Source organism: Phalacrocorax aristotelis, chromosome 13 (assembly GCF_949628215.1).
Source record: "Phalacrocorax aristotelis chromosome 13, bGulAri2.1, whole genome shotgun sequence".
Classification (NCBI taxonomy): domain Eukaryota; kingdom Metazoa; phylum Chordata; class Aves; order Suliformes; family Phalacrocoracidae; genus Phalacrocorax; species Phalacrocorax aristotelis.
Genome location: NC_134288.1, coordinates 4837879 through 4859936, shown reverse-complemented (window position 1 = coordinate 4859936; position 22058 = coordinate 4837879). Strand labels below are relative to the sequence as shown.

General features: G+C 42.2%; 1 protein-coding gene across 3 annotated transcripts in view; it reads right to left on the bottom strand.

The window, feature by feature from the left end:
* Positions 1-22058, bottom strand: part of PTPRT (protein tyrosine phosphatase receptor type T) — a 475775-nt gene that overhangs the window by 145855 nt on the left and 307862 nt on the right. For all 3 annotated transcript variants that reach the window (XM_075108692.1, XM_075108691.1, XM_075108690.1), the window contains exons 8-9: positions 14921-15217; positions 13433-13542 (exon numbers count right to left, since the gene is read on the bottom strand). In XM_075108692.1, coding sequence (XP_074964793.1) covers positions 13433-13542; positions 14921-15217 — 407 coding nt within the window. The remainder of the gene's footprint in view (positions 1-13432; positions 13543-14920; positions 15218-22058) is intronic.

The following is a 22058-nucleotide window of genomic DNA, read 5'->3' as shown; positions in this document are numbered from 1 at the left end:
AGGTGCAATCCAGCCAACCGTATCCAGGACTCAACTTGCACACAGCCCAATAACGCAGGTGGATCAGCCAAACACAGAACCACCTACGCACTGACTTACACACAGAGTGCAAAAACACCGCTGTCCTGCTCTGCACCGTAAGTATTACTATTGGTACAAAAAGGAGGCTTTATCCAAAAAACCAGGTGCTGTCATTCTTACCGGACCTGCTGTGCGCAGCAACAATTGGCAGAGTATTTTATTTCTATGCTTCTCTAATTCGAGACAACACTGAAAATCCTATGTGGAACTGCAAACAAGTACAGATGCATGTTCAGCTTCAGCACGTTTCGCATCGTTCACCAAAACAGAGGAACTACAGTTGGGTTTATCTTATTCTTAATTGATTAATCACAGGCAAGGCTTCCACAAGCAGTGTGTGCCCCCAGCATATCATTAAGGATTATGTTCACAGATACTCTGTTTAGACAGCACTGTGTTAAATCCCAGCAAATAATTTGGTCACTGAGATGTGTGTGGAGCCCTTTAGGAGCAGAGCTGCTAAAACAATTATGTAACGCCATGAAAAAAGCAGTGGGTAAACTGCACATCTTGATTCTTCCCAGGCACAACAGTCTCACTAGGGCTTCCTCTTTATCCCAGATTTGTTTGGGGAAAAAAAGAGCCATTGCTACCCTATTAGAAATGTCAAACATTTCGACAAAATTTTTCTTCTTGCACCACTGAGGAGCTCAGAGTAACAAAGGAAAACACCAAGATCTCTATGCGGCAGACAGAACCGCAGCTCATCGATACCATTACTTCACATGACAACTATTAGCAAACCACTGTAGCTGCAGGGAATTTCTCATGGTCCAGAAAGGCTGTTCCAAAGGTCCACAATGTTCCCCATCGTTATTTAAATCTGTCAGTAAAGCAGCTAGAAATAGATGCCCCTCTGCTGTGGCTGCTGAGATTACACAAGTTAAACTAGTAGCAGGTAACAAGGGACATCCTCAAAACTCTTTCATAAGCTGCTTTCTTGGTACTTGATTACCATGACAGAGGGAACTGAGAGTCTAAGAAACTCAGCTGACAGCACAGCAGACCCTTGCCTTAGGCAAAGCAGAATGAATTCCCCTCACTCCCAAGTCAATGTAATTTATAGCCCAGGGCTGTGTCTCGTTACTCCTGTCCAAGCCAAGGTTGTTCAAACTTCAGCGTCAGCTGAGCAACAGACTTGTCTCTTGCTGGCACTCCTCTAAAAGCCAGAGTCGTGGTTTTATTTAGCTGGAAATCTGGTCTACTGCAGAGAGAAGTTTGGAAAGAAGAGAGATTGTTTCTGGAATGTGGAGCATTACAAGACAGATTTTATAAAATATAATGAGAGAGAAAGATTACAGTATCCAGGAAAAGGACTGAGTTACATCTACCGAGCGGCACTGTTTGCTCAGCAGCAGCATGGATGAGTTCACAAAGTTCATCCTTAACAAGGATGATAGCTAGGTGAGGATGTAACTTTTGTCTGGATGACCTGAATAATTTCTAATTTGTCTGTGTCCTAAATAAGAAAATGGCAAGTTAACAACGCTGTATACACATTATCTTGTTTTCCTCCAAATTTAATACAATTTTAACACTGTTACAGTGACAGATAAAGTTAAATAGCTCAGAAAAACCTTTTGGCTCAGTGGAAAAAAGAACCTTATCAAGCACTAAAAGGCAAAATGTCCTAGACAGTAATACACAGGAGTTCTGTGTACATAACTTCTGTCTGTATTTCTCTTCTCCAATCAACAAACCAATAATCACCCTGCAGCCACAAGCCCCTCGTGGTCTACGCAGAAGAAAACAAAACAATCAGAACCCCCCCGCTGCATCACGGTGCCCTGCTGCCAGTACTCCAGCTACAGGAGGGGCTGCGGGTTGGCGCAGCCATCGTTCACGGCTGGGACGGTCCTGCGGAGGCGGCCAGGGAGGAGAAAAGGTCGGACCTTGCCCTGCAGTTTGGGGGGCCACACTTCTGACTCTGAAAAAGTCATGAAAGCAAGCCTTAGAGAGAGATCATTCATTCATTCTAAAAGGCAACCTATATCTGGATAGAAGCACCTTTTGCTGTTTCAGCAGGTTTTTTTTCTACTTTCTTTTGGGTTTTTAAATTTTGATTATCTATTTCCTAGTTTGTATCCTCCCTCAGAGTTTGTATCCGAGATATGGGGCTTGCAGGAGTATTTTAAGGATGACAGCAACAGCCTTGCTTTTGATTCCTGCTTGTGAACTTTAAAGTTAGCCATGAAAGACCAGGGACTAATGAAGCACTTCCAGCAGAAGCAGTGTTTCAGACTGAAGAGTGACCCTGAATTGGGAACACTTCAACACAAAATACAAAAGTGATGGAGATGTTAAATCTTCCAGGGGTGAGAATCAGGTTAGGAAGGAACTCCTAGAATTTTCACCTGTGGCTTGATTCTGGATTTGTTTTGAATAGAATTTCACTTACGCTGAAAGACCAAAATATTCCTGAAATGAGGGAGTTTGAAACAGGAATTAAATTCTGTGGAGACAGGGCTAGACCTTCTCTGCAGGTATCTGAAGAGGAATATATTCTTCATTGCCTCAAGACTGTATCTTCACAGCATCCCCCTTTTTTCAGCTCCAGAAGAGAGAAGCTGACTCCAATATCGAAGAGGACACCACATTAGCAAGACACTCGCTCAGCTCTTCTTTCTGTCAGACTTTTACAAGTCCTATAGCTCTTTGATTACCTGGCCATTGCCACTGCTGGTTTTGTCATTCATCCAAGCTCCCTTGTATGCAGGCAACAGCCTGGGCATCCTTCTCTTAAATCACCTTGCTTTTCACTGGATGATTAGGAAAATGAAACAGAGCTGGCTGATGCTGTTATGCTCTCAAATTCTGATTTTAAGGTGATTTGTGCTCCATTCCTCCTTGGTTTGTGAGAATGGGAGGGGAAGCAAAAAGCTCTCTTTTGTGTGCTTGGAGCCAAATAAGGAATTAACTTGCCTAGCACAGTATCTGCTCCGAAGTGTACGGTACGTCAGGGGGACAATCAATTTCATGGTTCTATAAAGCTGATTGAAACATGATTACGCAGCAAGCCATGGGCTCTTTTTTCTAAGGCTCGCCAACCGCCTGTGCTTCTTCGGAACAATTATTACTGCAGGTGACTTTGGATTGCAGCTGGGATGGACATTAGTTTCAATCTTATCAGGAAGTTTCAGACATTTGGGGTACGAGACTAAGTTAATTGCACCAAGTGTTACACAAAAGGAATAATTTGAAGAAAGTTATCTTCTAATGAACAGGAAGGAGTTAGTGAACAGGTTAGTGAACAACCCTCCTCCAGTGTTGGACTTCAGAACTAAAGAATATATTTTATGACCAGATGATTGGGTGCATTTTCCATCTTAAAACTCAGTTTAAGCCAGGCAATCATTGCTACTTACCTCCCTCCCCAGCCCACTAAATTTCATCCAGGGAATGGGAGGAAGCAAAGGCCTTTCATTTTTTTCCATTCTTGTACCACTTCTTTTGGGAGAGGGTTAAGGGAGAGTTAAACAGCATTTTTGCAAGTTATATTTAAGGCTGGCAACATGCGAAAGACTAAAAGCCCTGAAGAATAAAGTCCTTTAATTTAGTCACAGCACAAGCACAGCATGGTTGGTAACAGTATAAAAGCCATAGCTCAGCCCTAGGAATGAATATGGAAGTTAACCTAGGGAGACCCTGTGAATAAGAGAGGCCCGCTTGCTCCCTAGCCTATTTACTGGGAGTCACACAAACAGGGAGTCCATTACACCTGAATACAAACACCAAACACACATATACAAGACAGGATATAACATGGTCCTATACCCAGCCTTTCTCTTGACCAGGAACAGGGATAGCAGGGCCGAGGAGTCTCATCTACACTCCTCCTTGCTCAGAGTCCTCCTTCCTGTTCATATTTCCTTGGGACTTCACTGTTTTTTGTTTTCTATAAATAAAACCAAGTTTAATGTCTATGAGAACGGCAGGAAGAATGGAGTAGGTAACAAAGCAACTGGGAGCGCCTCAGTAATGTATTCAGGCCATTAGGGATTTCATTAGGTTTACTAAAAGGTCATTAATGATAAAATATCTTCTTTTATTTTACCTACTTTCTAAACATTATAGTCTATTCTGCCATTCAAGCTTGCACCCCACTGACATTAATTAGTATGCTATATATTAAGGAGAGTTTTTAATGAGCTGTTATTTCATATGATTTTATTGGAGAGCCTCATTGTTCAGTTTAATAGCAGAAAATGACAACTATAGAAATTGCTTTGATAGGACTGCAGCATTGAGGCGGTTATTCAATCTCCATACTTGTTCCCCAGTTAGTTTTTGATGCTGAAAGCACTGCTTAATATACCTCATAGCTGGTTTGCCATGCTACACTGGGCGTAGTGAAAGCCGTGGGCAAGGAACAAACACCCAGACCAGCACAATGGAGCACTAACAGTATCTCTTACGGCTGCTCTGTCTCCTATGCACCATAAAGGAACAGAAGCGAGACCCACGTACATGTAAAATGTTTTTGTCACATTCGTAGATAAAATATCAGTCCTACCTCTTATTGTAGCTGATAACTGTAAGATCACATATTTTTAGTCACTTAAATCTTAAACTATCCATTTGTGCTCATTTTCCAAGTCAAGTGTCTAAGTTTCTAAGTCAAGTTTCTAAGCCACTTTGCGCAGTTTCAGACAAAAGCAGTTGAACTGGAAACAAAAGGAAGAGTAAGCCGTTCTCCCGGTGCTAAAAACTAGCAGCTTCCAGCATCCTCCTGAAAGCTGCCCCACCCTTGGTGACAGCGATGCCACCCGGACTGCAGGGAGAACAGAACTGAGGAAAAAATAGTAACAAAGAGGGAAGGCAAAAAGAGAAGGCAAAAGGGGCTCAAAGTGACAGGGATTGATAATGAGAGGAGGGCACAGGAAACTAAACCCAAACCCATTCCGTCCACTGGCTGGCAGGATCGTAGTTAAAGGCTGGCTCCAACACACACGCACAAAGGGCAGCAGGAAGGTTAATTTCCCAAAAGGAACCACAATATTGGCACCTCCTCCTTTTGAAGGCAATGAGATGATCACCTTGACTGGCTTTTCCTCTTCTACCCGGCTCCTCAGTTGCACCAATTAACAGGATAAAGCCACCACTCCTGAATTTTTCAATCCTATCTATTTGCTAAATTAAGCATTACTTTAAGATGAAAGAGAAATGACCATCTAGGAAGGAAGCACAAACACGTATCTGTAGTTTGCTTTTGACTTAGTTAACGACTACACTTTGGTAAGCAAGATATTGTAACATCTGAATATGGAATTGTTAAGAGAGCTTTATCTGTATTACCATAACTGCACAGGCACACTGGCACTTGGAAAGATTACATGGAAGAAATGGGATTAAGAATCAACTGTTTTCCTGGATGAGCAATAAAGTGCATGTCTGAAAGAAGAAAGAGGGGTAGACCAAAACTATGTTTTTTCTAGAAAAGAAAATAAAGCATTGGAAGGCAGAAAGACAATATGTTCACATAGCTATAAAAGGACTTTTTAAATTTGAACTTCGTTATAAGAATGAATATGTTCTGGGTTTTTTTTCAGTTCTTAACACTTAGTTTGGCTTAGAAAGAGCCCAACATGCACACTAAAATAATTCAGTTCCTTCCTTTTAAAAAATAAAATGTTTTGTTGTAGCCAAATATGGTTTCTCATTTGCATTGGATTCATATTGCTGCAAGCCTATTGGCTTCAAAAGAACAATAAAAAAGTAATCAAAGAAACTGTTGTGCTCAAGGGACCGTATTACGCTTTCATTTCTGGAAAGCTTGGTCAAGCAATTTTTTTTTAAACAGTTGATTTATACTATTTATAACACAAGTACACTATTTACCTGGAGATTGCCATACATTTAAAAAAACCCTGACATCTGAGTTTCTAAAAAAACCCTCCCAGTTTCTCATCAAAAGGTTACTGGAAACCATAAGATTTAAAAGAATGTCATTAACAAATGCGTCTGGGTTAAGTACGTCTTGCAAGTAACAGTGAGTGAGCAGCACACGATTAGGAATCCTGTATTATCTGAAGAAGTTTGTTCAAAAGCTCTTTAAGGTGTTTATTCAGAAAAGTATCCCGAATTAGGAAATCATTTAAATATTAGGCTGTGTTAAACCAATTGGGACAGGATGGAAAGAAACAACAGCAAGAGAGATAGAGCAGGCTCTTTGCGACAGGGTTCAGCCCCTGCGCAGCCAGCCAGCATCCCGTGCCTCCGCCCTGCTGCCGCCCCTCACACTGTAAGGAGCATCCACAGCCAGCGGAGTCCCTGCCCCGGGAAGCACCAGATAGGCAGAGCAGAGCCTAACTCCTGTTATCCCCCACATCAGCTCTAAATCAACGCAGCTCCAACTGACTTCAGTTCTGCCACGTCATTTTGTGTTTCCAGACGCGGCAGGGGAAGGGAAGCCATCCTGTCTCACCAGAACAGCAGCTGCCCATGTTGGCTTCTATATTATTGTGCACAGGTAGATTAGGTTTTCCTTGAAGCATCAGAGAGGCCACCTTAAATGCCCTGTGTATGGCAGAGGGGTCACTCAAGCACGTACTAGAATTCTAGGGCTGACAGGGAGCTTATAAGCCTTATTACTTTATTAAACAGCATGGTGGGGGGAAAAGGGCTCTCTGTGGGATTCTGCTGTCTGAAAGAGAAGATATATCTTGTGACCTTGTGCTCCTCGAATTTCACCAGAAAGCTATCTCACTAAGCCCTGCCTTGTCCCAGAAACAGAACAACAGGGTCTGTAGCTGACATGGCATCACAGCCTGCTAAGAAAGCGAGCAATGCTCAGATTTATAGCCCTTCTCAGTTAAAAACAACAAAAAAAAAAAAGAAAAAAAAGATAATCAACCAGTGCAATCAGCACCATTCATTTCCCAAATCCTGGCCTGAATCCCGACTAAGTGGGGCCCAGAACATTGGCAGCATCTAACCAACCTGTCCACCAAGTGCTGAGTAAATACTACAGTCAGCAACCGCATAATAAACAATTTCCCTTCAGCCAGCCCAGCCCTCTTCCAGAGCAATTCTGTGCAAAAAGCTGTGAGTTACAGAACTAATTTAGCTGGGTATGTAGGCACGGCTTTCCTTACATGTAATTGAGAAGGTGACGTAGCCTGCTACAGAGCTGACAGATTTTCAAACTTAAACAGATTATACATGGCCATGCAGTTTTGTTACTAGTTTAGATTATTAAGAATTCTAATTCAACATAGGAGAGATGCAGTGAAACACTTAGTCTTCATGTAATTGACTTTTATGGACTCTGGACAAACAACATACACCGTATAAAGCTGGTGTCAAAGGAAAACAACATTAGTGCTACAGATGAACGGAGAGTAATATCCAACTGCATGAAGCTGCATCGCCAGACGCCCGTACAGAGCCGTGATAAAGCTATGACCGAATATACAATCTTTAATTGATCATTTCCTGGGTTTTGAGCACTTAACAGTGTATCCTTAATGTTCCCTTAATGTTCAGCTAAATGCAGCAGCCAGCTGTGTGTAGCACGGACTTCCTTCAGTGCACACTTTGTGAGCTGAAGTGAGAAAGCTTCGTCCCAGGAGTATCATGCATCCACAGAATGCAATTGAGAAGCTGTAGCATGATTGATTTTCATGGGAACATTCAAAGCCACTTCTCACTGAAGGCAATTTCCGAGAATTGTCATCTTTCTACTATTTCGACTGTAGAGCTTTATATAAATTGGTTGCAAGATTTTGTGGTTGTTGCTTTCCTTCTTGTGGGAGCCATTTTTCACTCTTCTTAAGCAAAAAAAGCACCTTTAAATAAACAAACAAATGACTAAGCCAAGTTGAGTTCCCAACCAAGTTTCAGCTCTTCCAGGAAACCATTTTTTGCTACACCCTTTAGCAGGGAAGATTTTATCCTAAAAACGTCAGGTTTCATGAATAGCTTGGAAAAGGGCTATGAACAGAAATACGCGCGTATCCATGCAGTGGATAGCCACCACGCCAGATAATCAGGCTTTGTGTTATAACAAATATGCACTTTCAGGGGTCAAAGGTGGAAGAAATTTGTTTCCACCGCACTGTAAACACAGGCAGTGCGTTCCACAAATATTGACCGTAGGCAGGACCCTCTAGAGGCAGTTTCCATGTAACGACCTCTCCTGCAGAGAAAAAGTGAGTGAAGTGCTCAGGAAGAAATGGCATATTGGCAACGGGAGCAATGATGAAGGGCAGACTGCAATTTTACAAGGCAACTGAGAGGATCTGTAACCTCTGAAGTGCAATTTAAACTCAAATCCACTGGGATTAGAGGAACTAGGCTCCAAGCATCCCATTAAACAGCTGAAATTGTGTATGAAAGGCCCTTATATTACTATTCCTGGCATCTAAATAGAGATTTACAGCATTTCAGAAGCAGTGACTGAGAAAACTAGCTAGTTAGAAGCTGCAAATGCATCCTTATTTTTCCCCAAGACCCATGTGCAACCCACATGGGACTTAATAATCGTAAAGATGAGAACATAAGTGATTACAAGGCTACACCTTGCAATGTTTAAAAAGACAGCTTGCTGTTTATACATTGCCTTTAGGCATGGTTCATTGAAAGGACTTCAACAGTCCGAGAGGCATTTTTCCAGCCAAGGAGCTGAATATACTGTAGCCACCCTTTAAATGTTTCTAGGATTGTAATACCTTATAACAATGCCTTCCCCCAAGTAATGTGACAAATTTTTTAGACAGGAATGCTAAGTGGCTGGTTTTTTTCTTCTTCTTCCTCTTTAAGGGTGAAATATTCTAAAAACTGTCAATTCTGGGAAACAGATTACACACAAAAAATGTATTTATAAAGGCAAAAGCCGGCATCACTCACTGAGTGCAACCGTAAGCTTCCAGCTGCTCAAATGAACAGTGAAATGCAGATATAAATAACTTTTTTTAATCTACATTTTCAAGATTAAATGTAAGATTGCACAAAATATCTGGGTCCACACGTGTGTCTGAAGCACTTCAATTTGGATTATGGAACAAACACTTGAGACAACCTCATGTCGTCTAAAAGCAGGAGAATTTAAGTGCCAAAGCTGGTCCATTACCTTAAATTAGATTGCTTGCTCCTGCAGTCCAATGACAGCATAGGTCCTTCTGCTCTTTGATGGTGGTTTGACTTTACACACACTTAGGATAAAAAAAAAATTGGAAAAAAAAAAATCTTTGTTGCATGTCTCTGTACACAAAGGCTTTGAGCCGGAAACTCCCACGTGGTATAAGCAGCATAAGCAGCATTTGATTATTAGGGATTTTAAAGCACAGCAGCTTTTCAGGACTGGTAAAAAAAAAAAATAAATTAACAAGTTGTGGTTCTTTCAGTCTGCCAGGAGACTGAAGTGGGGACAGGACTTATTACAATATTATTAGATTCTGCCACTCACAGCTCGCTATGAGACAGCTGTAGGAACAACTCTTTCATGAATGTCGCATGCAAAAACATCTCTGCAGATCATCCTACCCAAACCAATGGACCAGCAAAATCCATCATCGCTGTTCGGCTGTGTTTCTGAACACAGATTGATCTACTTGTCTCATGTAAGTACCCACACACCTTGAAGCTCGACTATATTGAGAGCTCTTAAGCCTCACCTCCGTTGCACGGCTTACTTGCAACAGCAGCCTACGCATCTCCCCAGTGGCTTTCTTGACTGGACAGATCAACTGACACCCACTAACTTGGCACACCCTCACATTATTAACTGCTTTGCTGTGCTCCCCTGGCACCCCCAGAACGAACGGTACCATCACTCGCTTTCTACACAGCTCATATCCTAATCTTTTCACCATACTGATTAACCGACTCGCAATTCCCAGAGCTTTCCAGGTTCCCTTGAACAAGAGGTTTCTGCTCCCTAGAAACAGACTGCAATTACATACCGATTTGGGGATCGAGAAGGTTCCTTTGTTTAAAAATCCAGCTGTGGTTGTAACCCAGTGAAACAATTAATTCTCCAACTGAACACAGGGGGTTTTAAAACCAGTTTTAAATGCAAGGCTATTGCCGCCTTTATTAAAAGACTACAATAGCATTTTGAAGGATAAATATCAATCAGAAGAGACCTGCATAAGTCAAAAAGGTTTATCAAGGTCCTTCCGTTTTCTTTAGGCTCCTTAGAAAGTATTCAGTCATTACTAAATTAGTGATTCTGGCTGCCAAATGACTTGCTGAGGGTTGCGCTGCTGAATTTCAGCCCAGCTGGCACGTCAGCAACGCGCGTGCGAACTGCAATGGCAATTTGTGCGATTCCGAAGTCTGCCTGGCAGGAACCGCAAGAAAGCTTCGGGACCTGAGAAGAAAATCTGTCCCATGGAGAAGGAAGTGTGATGTAAGTAGAATAGACAGTGTGGGGTTTGGAAACATTTTAGAAGTTTACAAATACTTTTTTTTGTTAGAACTAGAGAGAAAATATGGTATCCAGATACAATGAATCAGATTGTGAAGATGATGGTAAGGAGGGAACTATTACTTCGGAGGAGGAGGGTTTTTTATTTGTTTTCATTAGCAGGGTTAGTGCCCAAGGAAGTTTGAGAGACTGTCACTTGTGCGATACTTACGTGTGAATCTAGCCAGTTACTTCCAGGTGTAACACAGAACTTGACACCACTAGCTCAAACTCTTAAAGTAATATTTCTTGATCTGTCCTTTGCAGGGAATTTTTCTTCAATAAATGTTGGCAGGTTCTTGGGTTTGTCTCTCCCTAACGACAGTGACACAATTGCAGCGTTTCTAGATAACTGCAAATTTGCTAGCACATCGCTGGGGCTCCCGGCTCCTCCTGGTGACAGAGCGGCACTGCCAGCGCTGGGCTTCAGGAGCTGTGCTCCCCACAGAGACCTCATTCGAGTAGCGCTGCACAAGTTCATTGTTTCACCTTTCTTCTTCCGTTGTCATTATAGCCTTCTGCTTCTACCTGGATCAGTGCTGTAGGCCATGGGTATTTGAAAGAACTGACTAACTATGAGCTTTTTCTTCCTCTTTAACCAATAGGACAGCTGAACTCTGCTAAAGCAGCGTAAAGCCGTGATGACACTGAAAAATGGCTGAACCCTGTCTCAAAGGAACACTTCAGAGGCCATTGCTACTGAGGAATTACTTCGGTCCTAGACACATGGCATGAAATCTTAAAATAATATCAGTAGAGACAAAGGTGGAGGTTTAAGTATCTACAGCAGGCTAGGGATTAAGCAAGCAATACAGAAGATGCAACTACCTAGACAACACTTGAGGTTTCTCAGTATTTTCAGGAAGATTAAATTTCAATTGCAGGTAGCAGGATGAGATGTTTCTGTGCAAAGACCCGTACTTTATTTACTGAACAATTTCAAAACCAGGATCTCCTTTTACTTGGACTAGGCACTCGTACTTGCTTGTGAGACAGACTTCAACAGCTTGACAATTCACCTTCACTTCTCTTTGGCTTTAGCTGCCAAATATGCATAGAGTCATTATCAGAAAAGAAAAATTTGTTTGTGCCTCCACTGAGGCTCGAGCAATGACATGACTTGAGGGGCAAAGGCACTGTCATGACGCATCACTATGCTGGAGGCATTAAAGTGTCTCTGTGCAGCTGCTCAGCCAGAAAAGCTACTCAGATTGCTGAAGTCCTTTCAACGAGCTGAGCCCAAGGCAATATTTTAGTAGGAAACTGCCTCTTTAAAAATTAAAAGGAATTATTTTTGCATCATTTGACTTGGATTATTTTAAATGTGTTCCATTATAGGTCACCTGTGTTGCCAGAAAAATAATGAATTTGCAACAGATTCTATTCAGATTAATTCCTTAAAATTACAGACAACTTTATTGCACGATTCCTTACACAGACACGGCACATCCTGTAGTAGACCTTCAAAAAACATGAAATTGCAAGGGTTAGTTCTATTCTAGTACAGACAGGTGGTATGCAACCCGCATGGATTTCCACAAATGTCTCAACAGTGACCAAGATAAAATGACTCCTTACTAGCCAAGGACTGTCATCTGGCTGAGATGACACAAAATTAGCAAAAGGAACTTCTATTCATTTATTTAGCCTTGCTGTATCAAATTCAGTCTACCCTTTGTGAGCCAGCTGGAGAGATGACCTAAAAGTGCAGTTATGTTTGAGCCCAGGAGAGAGTTGCCATGTCTTGCTCATACTGTATTGTAAGAGCTCATTGACACTAAACCTGCTCGATTTTTTCCATTTGACCATCACTGCGTCAGAGACAGCCAGTGTTAGCAAGGGGATCTAGGAGTGACACATTACAAGGCATGCTGTTCCAAACTGAGAAGCTGGACGGGGAGAGGAAAGGAGCAGAACCTCTCTGGTGATGGCAGAGTTGCTTCTTGCGCCCCTGCCTTTTCCAAAATAAGTTTGTACTTTCATCCAGCATAGAAGAAAAAGCAAAGAGGTAGTTCTTGCCCCTCTGTATCAGACCCCACTGCACAAGCCCACAGTGAGGATTTTTACATGGCCATAAAAGAAACATCCCCCCTCCCCCCCCCCTTTTTCTCATTTTACTGCGGAAAATGCTGAACACAAACTGAAACATGCTCAGCCAGCACTGACGGACCGCTTTCCGCCCTTTAATAAAAGTGCCTTTACCTTTTCTTGTAGCACTGGCTCTCATTTCACACAACCCTCTAAAGCAGTCCTCCTTTCATATTCATTTTCTGCCTATTTGGGTGTACGTGACATTATGAATACAGTCGCACCAGAAGCAGGTGACGACAGTAAGGCTTCCTTACCTTAACAAGAAACATCTCCTCTGATACACTCTAGAATCACATCTAATTTTTTTTTCATTCAGTATAGGATGGTCAGTGATCATCCTATAACCTGCTGTATATTTTGTTTGGCAGCAGGGAAAGTGGTTGGGCTAGATAGATGTGTCGTTGAAAGATTCAATAAGAACGCTATAAAATAAGACTTAATGGCTATATTCTGCTGAGATTGCCAGGAAGCGTTATGACTATTGGAAAGGTAGAGAGGAATTAGTTGCAGCATTTAGGTATAAAAGCTAACAGAAATCTACCTCAAGAAAAAAAGGAAAGGAAACAGACCTTGGAGATACTGCAGAAGAAAAAACGGCAGGAACTGAACGCCCAAGACCTGGGGAAAATATGGCTCTCATTTTGCCGCAAATATTGGTAAAGAAATCCCTTCTCTTTTTTGAACTGGAAAACTTTTTCAGTGACAGCAGCAGACTGTCTTGAAGACTCTTATCCATTTTAATCAGGCTTCTTCTAGCACCTGCTGAAATCTCTCAGAGCTCAGGATTGGCTTAAACACATACGAAACGGGCCCTGTGGCATGTATTCCTTGACAACAATCTGTTCTCCTTACCTCATAGAGTGTAATGATTCCATTTGTCTCATTTGGAGGCTTCCACTGAACATAGATCTTCTCTTCAAAAGGTCCTCCCTGGATGGATTCCAAGGGAACGGGTCCAGGAACTACAGGGGGGGGAAAAAACCAAACCAAACCAAACAAACAAAAAAAAAACTGTGTTAGAAGCTACCGCCATCGCCAGTTTCACACACATCAGAAGACACCAAGAAGACATCAGACAGGAAGTTCAGAGCTGAAAATAAAAACAGAATAAAAATAATAATAATAAAAAAAAAATCCCTCAAGGCACTACCATTTCCAAAGTACTATCAATATGAAAGGCCTATTCTCGACCTTTGGTTCAAATAAGAATACACTATTCTAACTACTAGGCGATAAATAAAATCAGATTCCATGAAAACAGTAAGCTAATTTCAGTACATCCTTATTCCCGTAGAGCATAGCAGCAGCAGGGAATTTAATTTGTCCTTCTCCACCCACCCAAGAGCAAAGCTCTATTCACCTGAACAGCCAGACTGCACCTTGGCATAAAGATGCTACTGGGCTGCACACCTTTATCAATATGAAAGATTGATTTCCTTAGTAAAGTAACAATATAAGATTTATATTTCATTATGGCTACAAGGCCAGCTAAAAAATCCACCTACTCAAGCAAAATTTTAATGCTGTGGAAGATAACTAAATGCACTCCCAAGCTTGTCTGATAAAAACCCTGTTCATTTTTCTGAAAGACCTGCCATCCTCTTACGTCCCCCGTATGATATACTGGGCTGCAGGAGCCACTTTCAGCTGAGAGAAACTCCGGACAGCAACTCCTTACAGCTCTGGCAGAGGAAGAACGCTTCTTGTTTTAACACGCTAGAGAGAATGGAGGCTTGTGGTCTATGAGAGTCCTTGGTCTGAAATAGCTCAGATGGGGTAATGTCACTTTAAAGCTTTCCATCAGTTCTTCTGGAAAACAATTCTTTTGTATTGAGAAGGGAAGAGTTAGCATCAAATTAATTTCGTTTCTGAGATGTATATATATAATGCTATATCCAGAAGACCAGCATTAAGAATAAAAAATACACTCTGAAAAGGAAGACAATACACTTCTCTTTGGGACAGTGATGTGAAGGCACAAGAAAAAATAACAAATGCCAGGATTACATTTGCTCATACGATAAAGGAGGCTGCTTTGTGGGTTCTGGCTAGTTCAGAACATGACTTCTACGGAATTAAACCTACCGCTGTTGAGTAACTGCTCCAACTAGTGTTTGTCATTTCCAAGCACTTCAGGGAGCCCTGCCCTTTCAAGAACAGGGCTGTGACATGGAAATTATTTACTCCTACAAATTTTACTTGCATAATGCAGACACTGTCCAGAGAAGCCATGTGTAAGTCTCATGGGACAGAGGGTTATGTTGTTATTTACAACCTGAAAATATTAGTCTTCACCCCCAAAAAAACCCCAAGCAAGCAAGCAAACCCAACGTAACTTACCGTCTTCCTCAGTCTGCACAACCAACTCCTCACTTTCCATTTTGCCCTCTGGGTTAGAGAGGGCTAACCTCAGCCTGATGGTCATGAAGGGCCGAAGACCTCGCAAGGTGTAGTGGGAAGAAGTTTGGATGAGTTCCTCTGCCTCAAATTTTTGCTGGTTAAACACATACTGGTACTGGACTGTGAGATTGTAGCTGTGGCAGCGGGTCACCGCATAACCAAAGGGCTCCCACTGCAACGTCAGCTGGCGGGAGCGAATATCAACAACTTCTACGTTTTGCGGTCCATGGACAGGATCTGTGAAGCAAGCAAAGAAAAAAAAAATTGACATTAAAAGAAGCCAGTCATCCATTAACATGCTTCCTTCCATATTGCCAGAGTATCTAAGTATTTCACCATTCTGAATGTTCTTGTCTTTACAACGTAAGTGTGATAGGGAAATTAATGTCAGCTCCACAAATGGCTTCTGATTTTTCCCCGATAATCCCCTGTCACAGGGCCCTAAACAGTGCCCATGCCCCTGATTAGCGGCCATGCCCCTGATTCCTGTGAAACCTCACGGAATCCAACAATGGCAGCACGATTCCCATCGGTTAAGTAGTGTGGAAGTCACACTTTCATTCTTACTCAAAAAAAATAGTAGTTGATGGTCTACTTAAAGCGCCTAAATACGTTGGTGAGCCCCGCCTCAAGTGATGCAGATACATAGGAAATGGCTGCCAGAGTAGGAATGAACTCAAGTCTCTCAGCTTTAAACTTAGTAACGTAGCCACCACACTCTCCTGCTGACCCTAACCCATTCTGCCCAGAGGGTAAGGCACAAAGGTGTAAGAATCGAGATTAAGAGCCTGTCTGTTAGACGTCCAACATCCCAGGGCTACCGACCCCCAGTTTTTTGAACTCTTGACTGTTTTGGCAATGGGGAGTACGAGCGGATCATGCCACTCCTTGAGCAAGTTTTCCGAGTCACCTCAACCTCGTGCCAATAAAACTTCTATTTCAGACCATATCAACGCATTGGCCTCACCAAAGTTTCATTGCATTTTATTAATCTTTCTACAGTTTCTGAGGTACAGTTTGAATATTCATGTGTAGGAATCATTTTCACCTGCTGTTCCTTAATTTATTTTTAACAGCATAACTCAAATGCTCTGACTACAGACTCTGCCCTTTATATAAAATATAAATGCATGCACTGCTAGACATGCAGATATAAAGAATGAAGGATGAGTGAGTAAAATCAGTGTTTGAGATGTGTCAGATGGTAATAATACTACGCATGTCACAGTTTGTTTATCTGACATTTCTTCAACTTGTGTAGTTCGTTTGCTGTTTTGCTCAATATATATCTAAGCAAGGTAATTAGAAAATACATAATTTCACATAGAGTTTCTTGATTTATAGCACCATTTAGTGTTTCGCCCACTTCTCATGTGCTCTCACGATTTCAACCTATGAAAGGAACAGAACATTTTCATGGAAACAAAAAAGTCACAAGGACTGTCAAATACTAGTTACACTTCTTTGAAAGATAATTAAAGTGAAGAAAGAGTCTTCTAGTCATTCCTGAAAGTGAAGGATGCACCAGCCATACTGACTTCAATCTACTAATGTGTAAGCAGTAAATATACTGTAACAACCAGCATATTCCAGATTACTTCTAAAAAACCCCTAGTCACTGGCAATGGAAAAACAGCTACTTCTGAAATGAACAGTATTCTGAATCTTTATATAGATACAGATGCATGCAGACACTTCTAAAATACGATGGGTATTAAAAGACCAGGGGTCTGAAGCTAGTAACTGTTTGAGGCTTCCATATGAGTCATGCCATTCCCTTAGCATCCAGAAAACACCTCTTAAATAAGATTCTTCACTACTGGGTCAAAAAAATAATAATTTAGAAATGAGAAAGTTGGTATGCATAAATATATATACACACTTAGCATTAGGTGATAATCATTCCTTTACTATAAACCCACGAAAGGAGTATTTCTGTAGATGAATTGTATAGATAAATAAGGGGAGCAAAAGAATGGTTCTGTGGAATCTTTCAGCCTCTGAAACGGTAAAGGTAAGCACAAGCCTCTCTCCAAGATGCACTGAAAGGAAAGAAAACCAAGAGCAGATGCTTGTTCTGATCTCTCCGCTACACCATCCGGCTCCAGACCCCAACCCAGAGTGCGGCTGAGACACGGCAAAAACATTTCATGCCAAGACAATGATGCAGCTGATCCTCCATGTTAACGCTATTCCTTTTTTTAAAAAAATTACAGTTATTTTCTTTAAGTCAGGTTGTGGAATGAACGGCTAACTAGAGGGTGATTGGCTTACTGAGGTCAGATGTGCTGACTTTATCAGTGGGTATGGAACAACTCTGATTCAGCGTCATCTCACAGAGTCTTATGTCCAAAACCTGGACTATGGGAGATTACCTGCATGTTGTAGCTTGCTTTCTCATCTTGTTCACATTTGCCCTTTCCTTCCTTAACAAAAATGCCTTGTACCAACCAGTTTCTAATTCTACTCAAAATTTTACTGTAAATGCTCTAAGATACATCCAGAGGCCTTCCTTTAGTTTTTCAAGACAATCTTTTCCGTGGAGTAACAGGCCTGTTAACCGCAGATGACTTTGAGTTACAAAGTGAGAAACTAAAATACAGATTCCAAACATAGACCGGACCCCACTGCACTTAAACAGAACATACCATATTCTCCCAAGGCTGATAATCCTAAAGTGTGAGATTTTTCAGTGAGAAAATGAGATTGTGACGCTGCAGTTCAGAGTGAAAGCAGGAAGGGGATGCAGGTTTCAGAAATTCCCACTGCCTGAGGAGTCTGTGACAGCAGGTGCAGAGACTTGACATCTAACGGCCTTCTAGAGTTTTGAGCAAAGGGGGAATAAATAAGTAAGTAAAAACTATATAAATTAGGTTCAGAGAGGAAGACACTGAATTGGAATTAAATAAACAAATAGAAGCTGGACCTGGAAACCTCTATATTCTCTCTTGCTCTCTTCTCTCAGTTTTAATCTCATTTTACTGAAAACTGAGACTATGTAATTTTGAAAAGGGTTTCTGTTGCCACTCTGTTTTCCTCTGCAGCGTACGCCACTGAAACTCATTTTCAAAGGTGAAATTTTGTACTGTTGTTTGTAAAGGACAGCAGTCCTACTACCTTCTCCGTTTAATTCCTTCCACATTTTAGCTTTGTTAAGTATACGATCTCAAAAGGTCTGCATTCCTATCCCGGGACTCTCCTGCCTAACATCACCCATTTGTCTTTACATTGTCATGACTTATTTTCCCTCAAAACACGCACAAAAACTCAAAATGTTTATAACTGATCTACAGTCCTCTAGTAGTGATTTGAAACCGGACAAACTGCTCCATTTTTGTATTCCTGAAATTATAGCTTCCAAATAATGCAAGCCTGAAAATTATTAACCTTGCACTTGGCTAGCATAAGAAAAGCTACTAATATGTATCTCAACGTCAGCCAAAATACCTACCAATGCAAGACAGATACTGGCTGGACCAATCTGAATACTCAGAGATCATATATAGAAAGATATTAGTGTAACCTGCATATACCAAAGTAAAATTTTCTAAGTATCCTGGCACCTTGGAAAAACCAAAGGAAATTCTTAAGAGGCAGGAACAATGAAACAGCTGCCACCAATCTATTAAAACTAGTCTTGAACCCATGCACAGAAAATTGCAGCCTCTGGGGTTTCACTGTGTAAACGCTGTATTTTTATTTCAGCCTGGTTGAACTATCGTGCTGGTTTTGGCTGGGACAGAGTTAATTTATTCTTCACAGTAGCTAATATGGGGCTATGGTTTGGATTTGTGCTGGAAACAGCGTTGATAACACAGGGATGTTTCTGTTATTGGTGAGCAGGGCTTACATCGAGCCAAGGCGTTTTCTGCCCCTCACCCACCCCACCCGCGAGGGGCTGGGGGGCACAAGGAGCCGGGAGGGGTCACAGCCAGGGCAGCTGACCCCAACAGACCCAGGGATGTCCCACACCACACCGGCATCATGCTCAGCACACAGAGCTGGGGGAAGGAGAAGGGGGAGGTGTTCGGAGTGATGGCGTTTGTCTTCCCAAGTCACCGTTCCGCGTGACGGAGCCCTGATCTCCTGGGGATGGATGAGCACCCGCCTGCCCGTGGGAGGGAGTGGATGAATTCCCTGGTTTGATTTGCTGTGTGCGTGGCTTTTGCTTTACCTATTAAACTGTCTTTATCTCAACCCACGAGTTTTCTCTTCTGATTCCCCCATCCTGCCAGAGGGCAGTGAGCAAGCGGCTGTGTGGGACTTAATGCTGGCTGGTGTTAAACTAAGACAACTATTAATTACATTTTGAAAGTTCACATCAAAATCAAGGACTGAACAGTATTTTTTAATACCACATCTCCCACTGATGCTGATCTCCCACCTATCATTACTCTGGTAGGCTGCTGCAAACACTCAGCGGGCCAGGAACCTTCCTGAAGCACTTTGTGATGTACAAGTGGCCCGAATGGAAGCAAACTCTCCCAGCGATCCTTCAGCTGTGCTCTCAGTCCTTAGTCCAGGTAAGCAGACGGTTTTGACCCAGCAGTGACCCGCGACATTCAGAGACTGCATTTTGCTGCTGTCACAATTGTTACAGAAAAGGTGACTCTTATGGCTGGTTTTGCCCTTTCCTTATTGAGTGTTACAGATCTCATTTGTTCACTGTAGTCTTCTTGCTCAAGGTGAGGTATAGAAAGGCAAAGGTTGATTTAGATTATTAATAACAATTGTCCCTGCTTTATACCCCTCCACCAAGACAAGAACAGAGAGGAAAGGAAGCCACGTTGAAACACTGGGGTTTGAACATGAAGCTCCAGTTGAGCAGTGAAGTTAAACAGAGGCAATCAGCTGTCGCCCCCAGATTAACGACCTGCTGCAGGGCCCTGATTGCAAGAAGTTGTTGCTGTCAGTAAAGACGTGACATTGAGCGGAAGATGACCGTACTTGTCGGAGGCCCCATGCCCATGTCTCCTGACCCTATAGAGAGCATATGGAGAGTTCATTAGCAGTGCAGGTGGCCACTGATTAAATTCTGTTTCCCAGCAGTACATTACAGAGGCTGAGAATGCACAAAGGGAAGAAAAATGAGAGTGAAAGATGCAGCAGCTTTCTGAGAGTCCTGAACTGATGTCTTCGGATACAGAGAGAAGGAAAACAGGTGAGAGTCTGATTCCTGCCTTCCCCTCAACACAGCCACACCTGAGTCACCAGCCAGACACTCCAACCAGAGCAGGCCAAGCAACATCTGGGCACCCCAGTAAGGTCCCCATCCCCTCCTCCTAGGCAGACTGGGAGGAGCCAAGGAGAAGACTGGGTGCATTGATAGTTGATAAAGAGACCAAACCCTGTGTTCTCCCAACTACCAGCACGGTAGAACCTCTCTCTGTTGCCCAGAAAATATTTAAATTAATTTTAATTTACAAAATATCAGTTTGGTAGTGTCACAGAATGGTCGAGAATTTCATATAATATTTCACTCCCACAATAAATTGAGACTGTGGCCACTTTTCATGCAACAGCAACAAACTCCTAATGACAGTGAATCAGCAGTTAGGCCAGTTCCTTTACATTTTTCTAGGACATTGTTCTTGTTCTACAGATGGAAAACCAAACAGTAATTTGTCTGACAATTATTTTACTCCAGGTATTAGTTTAGAGCTGAAGTCTTCTCTCTCTCGACTTTATTCCCTATTCCTCTTCTTCCTCCTTAAATTTCCACAGGATGAAATAAGTCTTGGGGAACATACCTATTATCAAAAAACATAGCACGATAAACAGAGCAAAAGCGTTCAAGTGGATTGCCATAAACACACAATCAAGTGTGTGTGACGGTTCAGGATAAAACAACTCCACAGTGTGTGCTGTTCATCCCTTCAAAGAGATTCTGACAGATGAGTTGTTCTATAGACACCTTCCGTATCGATGCCTTATACATGGACATTTCAGAATGACAGACAACTCTGTCCATCCCTGAAGTGCAGCGTGTCTTTCTGTGACAGAGCTCCTTTGCTGAGCATCGCAGCTCACACAGCTGCTGCCCATCATATTTCAATGCCTTCTGAGCCTGAATGGGGTATAAATGCCTTTTCAGACATGACAGAGAAAAACACTGATTAAACAGAGTTCGCGAGTCTTTCAATACTGTAGAAGTGTTTTGGCTTTGCCCTTTTCTGCAGAAAGAATATCTCCCTAATATTTGGGTCTAATATTCATTTTTCTTTAAACCATTTCGCGTATCAGCACTGGTCCAAAGGCCGTGCAGACAAGGCTGAAGGCAGGCAATTATACTGAAAGGCATGTTCTGAGAGAAGACTTGCAACAGAGAAAAGAGAAAAAAGGGAGTGAAACTGATACAATAAAGCCACCACAGAACAAACCACCTGTTTGTTGAGATACCTACATCAACTAAATCCCGAGTCATACACAAAGAAATAGGTGTCATTACGGCTGATGAACTGAAATAGGCTATTTTATGGCAGTCTCCGAGCAATGAAGAAGGAGGAGCCCTGCCACACAGATGCATCTATTCTAAAAGAGAGATGAAATAAGTTGGATAACGGAGTATGTGCTTAGATAAGGCAGGGACTGAGCTCTCTCAGCAGTTAACACCATCATTTCACTTCAGTTCACAGCATGTTTTCTTCACGTTTTGATTAATCTGGTTTTGTTTCAGTTGTAAATTTTACTTGGAATTCTGCCCTGAAAGAAACCCCAGATTTCAAAAAAAAAAAAAAAAAAAGGAAGCTATTTGGTGCATTACCGAACCCATTAAACATCCTCTGATCTCATAGATCAAGCTTGTTAAACAAACACAAACAAACAAAAAACCCCCACGAAACGAAACAAAAATCAACCCAAATGCCTTTAAACTGAGCCCAGATCTATCTGATATTGGAGAAACGCAGCTGACCTTTCAGTTTGTTACAAAACGTGCCTGCCATGCTCACAGACCAGAAGTCCAGAGGCTGGCAGGTGCCCAAGGAGGCACGACAGGCAAGGCCGGCCAGAGAGCAGGAGCTCAGCCCGACCGCGACCTGCCGCCGCGCTGCCCACCTGTGCCTGCTCCAGCTTACGG